The sequence below is a fragment of the Emydura macquarii genome, unplaced genomic scaffold, assembly GCF_026122565.2.
Source record: "Emydura macquarii macquarii isolate MOO-44397 ecotype Brisbane River unplaced genomic scaffold, CSIRO-AGI_Emac_v2 contig_2699, whole genome shotgun sequence".
In the NCBI taxonomy this organism is placed as follows: Eukaryota; Metazoa; Chordata; order Testudines; family Chelidae; genus Emydura; species Emydura macquarii.
In genome coordinates, this window is record NW_027132836.1 from 1,921,751 (window position 1) to 1,934,683 (window position 12,933).

General features: G+C 45.8%; 1 protein-coding gene across 6 annotated transcripts in view; it reads right to left on the reverse strand.

Moving 5' to 3' along the window:
- The window catches only part of LOC137164850 (transient receptor potential cation channel subfamily V member 2-like), a 32,248-nt gene that overhangs the window by 2,253 nt on the left and 17,062 nt on the right, over positions 1–12,933 (reverse strand). For 4 of the 6 annotated variants that reach the window (XM_067565843.1, XM_067565842.1, XM_067565840.1 and 1 more), the window contains exons 2-15: positions 12,034–12,338; positions 11,478–11,614; positions 10,796–10,948; positions 9,823–9,963; positions 9,029–9,327; positions 8,416–8,592; positions 7,788–7,946; positions 7,574–7,660; positions 6,993–7,063; positions 5,875–6,040; positions 3,806–3,872; positions 3,411–3,718; positions 2,125–2,246; positions 788–882 (exon numbers count right to left, since the gene is read on the reverse strand). In XM_067565843.1, the coding sequence (XP_067421944.1) occupies positions 788–882; positions 2,125–2,246; positions 3,411–3,718; positions 3,806–3,872; positions 5,875–6,040; positions 6,993–7,063; positions 7,574–7,660; positions 7,788–7,946; positions 8,416–8,592; positions 9,029–9,327; positions 9,823–9,963; positions 10,796–10,948; positions 11,478–11,614; positions 12,034–12,281 (2,230 nt within the window). In that variant the 5' untranslated portion in view covers positions 12,282–12,338. Of the gene's footprint in view, positions 1–787; positions 883–2,124; positions 2,247–3,410; positions 3,719–3,805; positions 3,873–5,874; positions 6,041–6,992; positions 7,064–7,573; positions 7,661–7,787; positions 7,947–8,415; positions 8,593–9,028; positions 9,328–9,822; positions 9,964–10,795; positions 10,949–11,477; positions 11,615–12,033; positions 12,339–12,933 lie in introns of those variants that run through there. The other 2 variants (XM_067565844.1, XM_067565845.1) reach the window with 2 other exon arrangements.

Consider the following 12,933-nt stretch of genomic DNA (forward strand, 5'->3'; position numbering starts at 1 on the left):
TGCAGGTTTACAGAAAGCTAACACCAATTCTATCTGAGGCATTTCTGAAGTGCTGTAACTTTCCTGGCCCCACTCCCGCAAGGCCAGCAGTTGGGGACCAACCAAAGCGGGAACAGTGAAAGGGTCAGGTCAGTCCTGAGGGGGCTCCAGCACAAGACCTGGCAGATTCAGCAAACAATCTCTTTTCATTGAAAGGAACCAGTGTCTGTTTTCAATGTAGGGCTGCTTTAACCAAGCACCTAAGCTGCCTTACAGCCTTATGGACAGAAGGTGAGGGGGAGGCTATATCCACCTGAGAGTGCGGAGGAGTTTAGGGAAGCAGAAAGTGATTCTTTGAGTTTGAATTTGGCCGTGATGCCAAGTTGATGCCTTGGGACCTTTAACAACCACAGTTGGACTGGATCTTACTTTTAGGTTTCCTATCAAAGGAAACGCTCTCCTGGGCCGTTGGTTTAGTTCTGGCTTGAAGGTCCTTAACTGAATCCTCAACAGCATTTACTGCAGAACATTGTTTCTCTTGAAGAATGTCCCCCGCTTGAAGCACTGAAGAGACCCAAACTTTACCTAGATTGTGAGCACCGATCAGATCACAAAGGAAGGAGCCATGGCAGCAGGAAACTTTACAGATAGGAGTTTCACTGAGTATATTGGGGGTGAGAGCAACCCGCCTGAAATTTCTGGCACACAGAGCCCAGCAAAGAGATAACAGGCAAAGCGCACAAAGCATTTGCCCAGCACGTAGTAGATAGGGGGCTGAAATCCTTTGTTCAGCCCTGGGATGTCTTACCTACGAGTTCCGTTTGCAAGACATTAGAGATCCCAGGATCTTCCTTGATGACTCCCACTTCCTTTTCCCAGTTGGCCCAGTTAACCTCCTCCACTCTGGAGACAGAAAATAGAACAATTTCCCCCATCAGCAGCAGACAATGAGGCACGGGGGCAAAGCATTCTAACCATACAGGTGTGTACCAAGGCTCAGGACTGCATCTGGGCACCCCAGCTTTGTCCATTCTGATGGATGGAGGTCTTATCAGCACAGCACTAATGACTTGGTTGCAGCATCAGCAGTGGAGGCTGCACCACAAAAGGCTTTGCTGACAAGGAAGTTCTTATTTAGATAGTGAGCACTGTGGGCCGTATTAGGCCTGTATCTTCCTCTGTGTTGCGAACTGTGCTGGTGTTTAAATAATAATACCCCAGGACCTAAAAGGGCGACCCAAAGAACGAAAGATGTTTTCCAAATTTCCCCACAGCAAAAAGTCTCTATGCACAGAATAACACAATGCAACCCATAGGGTCCTGGTGTCATGATGGCAGCGCTCTGAATTTGGCTCGCTCTGCTGAATGAGGAGAAGGGATATTCCAAGTCTCCCTCTCCCACACTTGACGAGAACAAGGGGAGTGCTGCCAATTGGTGGCTCCCTTAGCATGTCGCAGAGACGTTATTGAGCAGCAGTCACATAGCCAGAAAATGGAGGGTGTGTCGACATTCGTGCTGTTCCCACAGCCGATCTAGCACTGGGACAGCGCCATCATTGGAAGCCAGGATGGAAGAGTGAGTGTGGCCGAGCTGCCAGCATTTTTACTGTCTCAAGAGTAGGGTTAGAGGACACATCAGTAAAACACTGAGGCTTGACTGCATCACAGTGTCCAGCATTGCTAACATCAGTAGAGATGCATGCATCCTAAACCAGTGCTGGGAATAGTACAGTACTAGCATAGACCAGGCCATGGGGAGTTTGGTTTGGTAATTCCACTGCTGTGGTGCTGCAACTGAAACTACTCAGACTGAGTTCACTGCTTTCCTTTCAAGCTCAAGCTTGCAGGTCAAAGGGCCCCATTCCAGGGGAAAGGGGCAGTGGAAGAGACAATGATAGTCTCCTGGCTGTAACGCAGGGCAGTAGAAGTATTAGCATTACATGGCACCTAGATACAAAGATGCTTGGTGCATGAGAAATGCACATATAGATACTTCATTACCTAGGACTGAGTAGGATAATGTCTTGATTCCACCCCCCCTATATATATTTGCATGAACAAACAGGCTTACCCCATTCACACACAATGACAGCATGTGCACAAAGAATTCAGAATGTGGGAAGCTGCCTCCACTTTCTATCTTACCTGAAACACCATCTCTCATCTTTCTTATCATCAAGGCTCACAGACATGAGACAGCCAGATCTCTTCTTCCTTCTCAGGCACCACAGCCAGGACTTCTCTATTTCCAGAATAGCAATGGCTCTCTGAGGACACAAGTCCATGTTAGAGAGGAACTGACGCAGGCAGAACCCAGTCTCTGATCTAGCCTAGGTTCTGATCGAGTCTTCCCCACCCACCAAGTATCGTGACTTGGAAAGGTACTTTGTAAACCCAACCACAAGTGTTCCTTGGTTCTATTATCGCTGACAGGAAATACCTTAAAGTCTCCTAGGCCTGCTGGCTTAGGAAATTACTCTAAACTCTGTAATTTTCTAGATAGAGAAAAAGACAGGACTGGGCTGGCATTAGTATAAATGGGGAGTTTTTTAACAGAAGCTTCTGGACACTGACAGATCCTGTAGTTCTTTCTAGCTCCCAGACTGAATAAGCACAACCTGTGCTGCCTAGTGTCACCTTACAAGGCCTCCCTTAGTCCAGGCAACAACTAAGCAGTCATGGAAGGAGCTGCTAGCAGCATTAGAAATTCCTCCAAACTGGGGTAAGCCAACAGAAGGTATAAAACACACACAAATCTTAACAGAACCCCACATACGATAACAGAGACATCTCAAGTAACAAAGGCATGACACCTGCAAAAGTGTCTTAAACATCTGTCTCTGAACATGGTTTTGCTCTCAGGGTATGCTCAGCCATTGAAAGTATTGTGATGCTCTAGTGGTTTTAACCTGTGTTTTATTGGCTGAGGGTGCTGTCGCTCAACCTGCTAGGAGAGCTTGCTTAGATGGAGCCTCTCTAGGACCCCACTGAACCAGAATCAGCTCTTCTCAGGTTAAGGAGTTGGAATAAGTCTCCCAGTAAACTCAGCTGTTAATTTCCCTCAACAAGCACCATCCACGCAGCCTCACTTTCTCTTCCCTCCCAGGGGCAGGGAAGTGACAAGGCACCATTTAAAATGTACAGTCCCACCCAGGAAAGAGTCACAGTCTTTACAAGTAGATCTGGAAGGCACATATCTCAGCACTTTAGATACTAAGGTGATGGGCACTATAGAAACATGGAGAGAGGAAGATCTCATTACACTTTTACTACTTTGAATAAACTTTAGAGCCCTGCGAAAACACGTGTCCAATCTTATATGCCAGTGCATGCGTAGCGGGAGAGAATTTGTTGCAAATGACTCCCACGGGCCCACATTTAGCACATAATATGTTATATTGGAGACCAGGTGAGCAGTGCAACAAACTTACCTGCAGCTTCCAGATGCTCTTGCTATATTCAGAGACATTAGTGACAGTCTCACTCATGAGTGCGATCAGCATGTTCAGCAGGAGGATGTAGGTCATGATCACAAACATCAGTAAGAGCAGCATGACAAAGTGTTTGAATTTCACATGCTCCTGGAACTCCAGGTCCCCCATGCCAATGGTGAATTTGAAGAGCTCCAGGGAGGCGCTCAGCAGCCCACTGTACAAAACGCGCCCTTTTTCACCATCCTCTTGGGTAACTGAGCTGTTCTGGAAAGCCAGAGGGGGGTCCCTCGTAATGATAACTAGAGCTGTAACAAAAGCAGAACAGTGAATCTTCCTAGGAAAGTCTCCTCCTGGCAGCTCTGCCTGTGACACGGTGCTGAGTCAATTCTCACCTGCTGCAAAGCCGAAGAGGAAGATCACATAAACCAGGAGGAAACGCAGCAGGTCCCTCAGGATGGTCTGGAGGCAGAGCAAAAGGCAGTGTTATTAATCACCAATAACCTCACATGTTGTTTAGATAGCACAAAATCACCAGGATAACAGGAAACTAGAGCACCGATCAAACAATAATATTTGGCTCTGCACTCGTTAATTCCCACAGGCCCTCGCAAGGGAGGCAGGTCAGGAAGTATTATTACTCCCCATTCAATAGATGAGAAGGTGATACAGCGGCCCACTGGTGGGTCACTTCTCTGAGTCACCAATTCTTATCAAGCCGGACAAACTCAGCACACCTAACCCACTGTTGTCATCGGATTTATCAATAAAGAATGTTGTGTGAGGCATCAAATAAAAGCTTACACCATACTGGTCATCGTAAGCACTGCGAGATGTAAGTACGGGTGTTATTTAAGAAGTTGCTTCTATGTACTGAAAGTATTTTTAGAATCTGTGTTCCAGGCAGGGTCGATAAGCAGCTTTTGCCAGACAAAGCAGTGTAGAATCGCCTATCTGCCCTGTCTCCAATGTAAATTAAGCATTTTAAAACCAACACACAGGAAGCCCTATTTGCATATTAAGTCAACAGGCTGAACCCCAGAGGTTGTCTTGCCTCTACACACAGTCAAACTTTGGGGAATAAAAGGACATTTTGTGATCTATTTCATTGAGGAACACCCTTGGCAGAGGGTGATGGTTTGCGACAACCTGTATCCTGATTGGAATGAAGATCAGCAAGCTCTGTGCAAGGTCTTTGAGTGCAAGAAATGTTTTGATACAAGAGAATAACCTGCCAAGGTTGTGATTAGTCTCTTGGAAGCATGTTATGGTTCTGTTTTATTGTAACCATCTCTGTTTCCACTATTCCTACTCACTTGAATCTGTGATTCTCGGCTCTTTGTAAATAAACTTTTTCTCTTTTTATTATAAATTCATCTCAGGGCTGTGATATTAAGTAAAAAGAGTGCATGCTCCATTGAACTAAGCAAGCTGGTGGATACAGAGTTTCTCTGGAGGCAGTGGGATTGGTAATTACTGTGAGTACCCAGTGACATGGGCTGGACACCACAGGGAGAGTCTTCTGAGTGGGCAGATTGTTTGGGTGTCTAGCTGACTGGGGTGTCAGGGAGCTGACACCCAGTTTAGCACCAGTAAGTCTCTCTCTCTCCTGAGACGGGTGGGACAAGACAACTCTCAGTCCTGAGTGCCCTGAGACAGTGTCACAGAGGAAATGCACCCACAAAGGCTGAGAGACTTGCTAAAGGTCACACAGCAAGTGAGTAACAGTGCTGAGTTTAGAACCCAGTAGTTCCTAGCTCCCCGCCCTGAGTTCTTTCCTCCAGACCCTGCCATTTCCAAAGGCTGAATAAGACATCCTGGCATTCTCTGGAGCTCTAGTGAAGCCAGTTTAAGATAATTTCTTGTAATGTCTGGGTGAATTGGTTTTCATTAAAGAGACTGGCTTGACTCAGGCAAATGCCACACAAGCTCCCTCACTCCAGCTCTGTCCTTGCAACTGCTACAACACATCTGGCTACTCCAGTCCTGCCTGAGCTCTCTCTCTCTTTCATTCACACACCCCTCTGCTGATGCACCTCAGCTCTTACGCGCAGCACCCCCTCCTTCTCCAGTCCTGAGCATCACACACAAATCTGCCTAGGTGCTGAATCCAGACTTTCCAGTGCTAGCAAACCTCTCTTGAAGAGAGAGTGCCACCCTGCGCTTTTCCTTCTGGCAGGCAGACAAACGTCATTTACTGTGGGGACCAGGATGAGTCCCAACAAACTCGTTTTTTCTCATGACCTGGGCCAGTATTTGAAAACCTGCTGCAAATTGAGCCAGTGGTCTGCCACAGACAGCATCCCACCTGCCCAGAAAGAAGAAATTACTCAAACCGGCATGGAATTTCAGTGTCCAAGACCTAAGCATTAGCTCCTTCCTGACAGGAGAACAGTAACTGCAGCATTTGGACCAATGCCTCACGTTCCTGAGCATCAGTTACAGGTGGTTTCTCCAGACTGACCTTCTGTATCATGACACAATAGATCCCAGTCAACTGGAAGCCCCGAGTGTAGTATAGCATGTTCACCCATCCCAGCAGCAGGGAGACCACCATCATCGGCACATAGATTTCGGAACCCGCAAAGCACAGCACCGCTGAAAGCAGCAGCGAGACTGCCTGGATCAAGCTGGGGGGAGGAGAGGAAGCAATAATAGTCACACGGTAGGCTCAGTGTCTCAGCGCCAAGTTCTTTTTGGGCCACACCCACCTGCATCTTGCGGGATTAACCCAATGGGTTAACCCAAAGTGGCAACCAATCAGACCCTGTAGTTATAGGTCAGTTATTAGACACTAGCGAAGTTCACATTATGGAACATCTCAGATATACTGAGCCTGACTCATCTCCTTTCAACTGGATACCCTCACATACACCAGGCCTGATTTCAATGGAGTTACACGTGCACAACTGGTGTAAAAATGGAGCGAATCAGACCTATCACACAGAGAAAAACACATACACATATGAAAAGTATAAAGTCTCTTCCTCTTAATAAAAACACCTCACACTCATATAGCACTCTCCAACCCTTGATCTCAGTGTGCTTTACAAAACAGAGGTCAGTGTAATTATCCCCATTTTAAAGACTGGGAAACTGAGGCACAGGAAGATGAAGTGACTTGCTCAAGGTCACACAACAGGCCACTGGAGGAACCAGGAATGGAACCCAGGTCCACTGAGTCCCAGTCCAGTGCTCTGTCCACTAGATCACATGGCCAAATCTTAGTCACTGTAAATGAGCAATTCCACATGCGCTCATGTTGTTATTACCTGGATTACAGTAGCACCAAGACACCTCAATCAAGCCTCAAGGCTCTACTGCACCAGGCATGGTACAAATGAAAAAGAAAGTCAGTCTCTGATCCAGAGACCTCACAATCTAGGATTATGAAAAGAGGCAACAGGGTGGAAGAAACAAACCAAGAGTGGGTTGGAAAAATAACAGCAGAACAAGCATGCTACATGCGAACTGGTCATTTCTGCTTATCACTCGCCTAGCTACCTCTTAGCGGTTCAGTTGCCTCCTAACAGAAGTTTGATTTCACACTAACTTTCATTTTCCACAACCTAAAGAACGTACAGAAAGATCTCAATGCAGCCGTCAGTGAACACGTTCTTCAGGTTCCGATATCTCCTCAAAAAATACAGAATCTATCAGAAAAGAGAAAAATCAACATGGACAGTTCATTAGCACAGCAAGACACATCTGAGTCCAGTCCCTGCTGGGATAATCTACTGCACAGAGAAGGGTTTCTTCGTAGCCTTCGTATTTTATATTATTTGCTCCAATGATAGAAAAATTCAGGGATGGAAAAGAGCTCTTGGTAACCAAGAGCCAATAAAGATACAGTGGCAGAGTCACAGCTCTTGTATGTGTCTGCTGTAGTGTATCAAATAACGAATGTGTATTTTATTATTGTGTATCACAAAAGCCCCTCTCGTGACTTTTTATGTTGTGCCTGTCTTCGTAATCCTCCTTTTGTGTCATCCTTTGTTTGCTATCTCCTGCTTATCCTGAAAGCACCTGATGGCAGGAATCTAACCTATTTACCTGTGAAGCATCATGCACACTTGTGGTATTGTGGAAATAAATAAGCAATATACCAATGCCATGGAGATAGCTGTTTTATTTCAGAGCAGCTAGGTTAGATATCTCTGTACCTGAGTAATTATGAGATAAAAGCTTCCCAGAAAAACAATGATCTGTCCAATGAGCTGCAGGCAGCCTGTAGCTGAGAACTCTGGCGTCTGCAAGATAAAAAGAAGAATGTGAAGACAGCAATGGGAGCTGTAGCCACCCAAAACCTTTTAAACCCCTTAAACCACAGCCCCAGCATTCAGTTCACTCCACCCCATGAAAGTAAGCCAGCCCTACCTTTAACTGCAGGGAATCGTGGTAGGTGAGAAATGTGAAGATGGCCATGAATATCAAATAACAGAAAAGACTGAAGTAAAATCTCCATTTGACAAACGAGTCCCATTTGTGCTGAAGCAGTTTGTTCAGCGGCTCCAAAACCACCATCTCATATCGATTCTAGAGTGAGAGGAAGAAAAGATAACACGTTATCAGGAACCCAGAATCGCACTTGATCCAGTGTTGGAATTCTGTGACCAGAAACCCTGCATGTCTATTCCATCAGATCTCTCAGCACGAAAGAACACCGGCATCCTAGTGGACCTGGATACTGCCTGGGTCCTACAGTCCTGTCAAGGTACAAGGAGAGGTCACAGCCCCACATCAGGGAACAGACTGTAAAGATCCCAAACTCCTTCCTTATTGAAGATTATCAACAAATCTGAAGGGGTTTAATAACTAACTACTCACTAACAATAGATGCTAATTCCTCATCATTAATAATGAACAGTCAGACATTTTATTTCCTCAGGATAAAACAATCTGAAATACCAAATTAATATATATGCTTTACATCATTTATGGCGACAATAAAAAAAATGGACAAAGCCATTCTGTATTTGATTTTAAATAAGTTCCCAGGACTCACTGGTGTGTCACTGCTGTTGGCGAGGATCTCCAGCACAGAGTTTTTCTCATAACTATCTATAGAGGACAAGTCATACAGAGATACGTGGACAGGTCCATAGGTCCATTCAGTGAACTTGCGAGACAGGTGCCGGTACTCTGGATCCTTGATCTCTCTTTGGAGAATGTGTTTGAAGATCTTGAAGGGAAAGTTTATGTTTATTATACCAGTGTACATATATACAGTAAGTTGTAAAATAAAATTCCAAGAGCACCTGAGTTGTCTTCAGACCCAGAACCTTACTTCCTGCCCACGCTTTCAGGTATGTACTTGGTCATATATAATCTGGCCCAGAGCTTGAGGCAAACTAAGCACAGTTTCTACTAGCTCTGTCAAAGGAGGGCAACTCAACCCAGCCCAGGAGCTCCCAGCTCTGATCACGTCAGCACAGCTCCTAATGGGAAGGTCTGGAAGAGGCTTTCTTCATGCCTCCTGCAGGGGCACTGCTGCCTGTGGGGCTAGAGAGTCTCATGTAGGATGCACTTACATCAGACCCAGCCACTAAGCAGGGGACTCACGCTGCTGTGCTCACAATTTGTAGCCATGCCCAGAGAATCACTCTAGTTGTGTTTACCTCTACTTTGCCCCTCTTGGCAGCTAGTTTCAGTGGAGTTAACCCAGCCCGATTCTCTATCTCCTCAAGCTTCTGTGTTGGGTTAATCTTTGTGCCTGCCTTCAAGATCTCGTCATACATCTTGCTCACTAACTCAGTGTTCTGCTTGGTATCATCTGCAATCATCACCAGGGCATGGAGAACCGTGTTGCCCAGGGAGTCCTGTTCCTCAAGCCTGGCTTTCTGGTAGGGATTATCAAGAAGGTATTTGATCACATCAAGCTGGTTGGTGCACGCAGCCAGGGAGAGGGGAAGTTCACCTGGAGAGATGGAGGCAGGGTTTGAAAAAAAAATAAAAAAAAATAAGTAGTTTTAGAAGGAACATTTATTTGTCTTACTTTGCAGTGTCAGGCATGGATATTTTATAGTTAATTGGTACAGTAAAACAATCCCTCACTACTTCTCGGAGCAACTGGACCAGTTTATCAGACTTAGATTTTGGCTGCACCAGACAGCACTGACTCCCTCCATCTATTTTTGTGCTTAGTCCATGTGTGGGGAGTTGAAGCAGTTCCCATGTCCCTAGACAGGGTAAAGTGCACACAACTGAATGGCAGCAGGCAAGCACCAAGTGGTTCACGGGAGAGCTCAGTCTGGCGAAGGGGTTTAGTGGCCCCAGTAGATTGGGACACCCTGGGTTATGGGATGGAGGTGATTACATGAAATGCATGGAGGGACAAACCTAGGTATGGGCAGTGTCTCCGCATACTGCAGGGCTGCCAGATAGCAAGCTGGAGCCTGCAATGCTGACTTACCAAAATAAAAGCATGCTCCTTCTTTTTTCTTCCTGAAGAATTCACCATGGGCTCTGGCATGGACATCAGCACCCTTCTCGACCAGCAGTTTCACTAAATCTAGGCACCTCTTCTCTATGGCAATGTGGAGTGCAGTCTGGCCTAAGGAGACCCACATTACAGTCAGAGCTTGCTGGGATGGTGGCGCACGGACAGATGGCGCAGGAAAGATCTTTCCAGAAAACCCCACTAATGTATCAAGTCACCAATAGCGATACTGTCAATACAGTGAAATAATCATGGACTCTCAGACACAGTATGTGCAGAGAACTGGTGGCAAATGCTGACTTTGCAACAGTGACTGCTAGAAATGCAATTTGGACACTGAGCACATGAGCTGTCAGATGCAAACTCTCCCAAGACCATCAGGAGTTGAGCAGGGTAATTTCTCTTAGAGTTAAGATAAGATCTCAGATCTGACCCATGACCTCAAGGCCATGAAGCAGTAATAATGATATCGATGGAGGTAATATACATGCACACAGGGGTATGTTTCTTTGAAATATTTGCCATTAAAAGGATAAATCCACTTAGCAGAACTCATTCATTTCTTAAATGTAACTTGTTTTCACTGAATAATACCACGTAATCTTTTTCCTTCTCCAAAGCACTTTACAAACACTAACAACAGAACCTCACCATAGTCCTGGGTAAATAAACCAGTATTACCCCCATTTCTCAGATGGGGGAACTGAGGCACAGAGAGATTAAGTGAATTGCTCAAGGCCAGAGAAGTAGGTGCCAGAGTCAGAATTAGAACTCGGAAATGCCCAGTTCTTTTCCTGAGTTCAAGCCATCAGCGTACCCATTCCATAAACAAGGAACTCCAGCATACTGTCAGCTATGCATCCATTCAATTCCTGTTATGTTCCACAGCTGCTGCCTTTCCAATTGTTGACCTCAAAGTCAGATGCATAGTCCTGGAGAACCGTACCTGCATAGTAACTATCGGTGCACGCAACATTGACAAGTGGCTTTGGAGACCGTATCCTCTCGTCTATTTCCAGCAACAATGGGATAGTGGCATTTGTCCCATCTTTTAAATTCAGCAGGGCTTTCATTAAGCAGGTCTTACCCGTCTTGGCATCTGGTAGAGAGAGAGCACAGAGAGGGGTATAGTTGTGTTTTGCACATGACTTCACCATCAGTTTTATCTTGCCCAGAACTTAACTGTCAGTATAGAATTAAATACATTATTAAAAATCCTTTTCTCACAGTATTTCCAGCCTGCCCCAGATGTGAAGAGCTTAAAAAAAATATTACTTAGCATGTTACAGCCACATCTCAAATTGCTTCACACACAGGCATGTAAAAGCATCATTGCCTTCATTTTACAGATGCGGAAACTAAGGCATGGAAAAAGGAAGCGATCTGCCTGATCAGTGGCTGAGCTGGGAACAGTACCCAGACCTGTACTCTCACCTCTAGACCACACCAACTCCTGTTTGTGTTTGCAAGAGGTTCAGAGTCCAAACTTTTTATCTGATGGGAGGGCGTATTGTGGGAGGCAGAGTTGTGAGCTTATTCAAAGTGAGCAACAAACCCTTTGAGCTATGCAGGCCACTATCAAGCCATGCCTCTGTTAAATCACCAGAGAGTACGGAGCGTGTATCTACCTGTATATTCTGAATTGGAGAGAAATTTGGAGGTCTTTTGCAAGTAATCAAGCAAACCGTCCAGCTCCTCTGGGTTACCCCTCGAGACCACACCAAAGAGCCGATCTCTATCAAAGCGATTTGGGTCCTTCTGGTTACTGGACAAATGTGAAGAGTTAGCCACATTCTAGACAGTCAACAAGAGAGTATGCACCAAAAAGGTCCCATCTTCTCTGATGGGGGAACTGCTGTGGTTTTGCTGTAAGAGGAGGGCTGAGCACGGCAGTTTGGCAGAAGAAAGAATTACTCTTTCAAGTCAAAGAACAAAAAAAGAGTTAATTCCTCCAACCCCTTTTGTTTGTTTGTATTGGCCTCAGCACGTGCTGGTTCCAGACAGAGGTGCGCTCTCGGTGTGTGGGGCAAAGAGACAATATGTTCCCCTCTCTAACTCTGTGCCACCCCTTTGGGAAGAATGCAGGACTCGTGCATATTCACTCTCTTGCAAAGTATCTGGCATCGTCTTGAATTTCACTTGGTAATGGAAGACTTCCCCAGGGCAGATCCCACAATTACTTACCTGCTGGAAGACCCTGGTCGATAATTCAAGTTAATCTTGATTGTTGGCTCAAAGTCACTGCTTTCTTTCCCATAAGGTGTCTCCAGGGGTCGTGGCTCTTTCTTCCCTCCGCTGGCCCCTTTATTTTCTCCCTGTTTATCAGCTGCAGATGTACCTTCCTGGATGCTGTCATCGGTTTCTAACAAAACCCTCAGTTTGGTGTTCGGTGACAGGCCTGGCTTCCCGTATGTAGCATTTGAGTTATCCATGTTTGGTAGGACGGTGCTTCAGATCATCAAATGTGCTCCCACAGTAAGAGTGAAGATCTACAAAAGAGTGAGAGAATTCATTCGTTATTGCAACTGAATTAGACCTCTCACTTGCAGTGAATTCCTATTCACCATGCTCCCTTGTCTCACAAACAAGAGAGCCGCATATCTGACCTAGGGGTTCTCAAATCATCATCCAGGGATCCCTATGGTCTAGTACCAATCTGCACATTAAAACGTTGTTATTTATTTGTTGAACACCTGGTTTACTCAGTGCTGCGCACACGGAGAAGGGCGCATAGTCATTGCCCCAAAGACTTTTACCATTCAAGGGTCTGAACCTGTGATCGTACATGTGGGTGGGTCCCTTCAAAGACCTGCTGACTTCAGTGGGACTCTACCCAGGTCTATGAGCTTGCCTGCACCCATCAGATTGGAAGATCAAGGTCTTAATCAGTAAAGCCTTTGGGGCAGGGAAATAACCAAAGAGAAGTTGTAAAAGCAGGTTAGAGAGCACAGGCCAGCAGGGTGTGCTGGGCAGCGTGTCCCATTTGTGACATAGCCTCACCTGCTACTGAGAGAAAGGGTTGTTAGGTAAAACGTACTGCATGGAATCCACCAGGACTCAGCAAGAAGGGAAGCTGAGGACTAT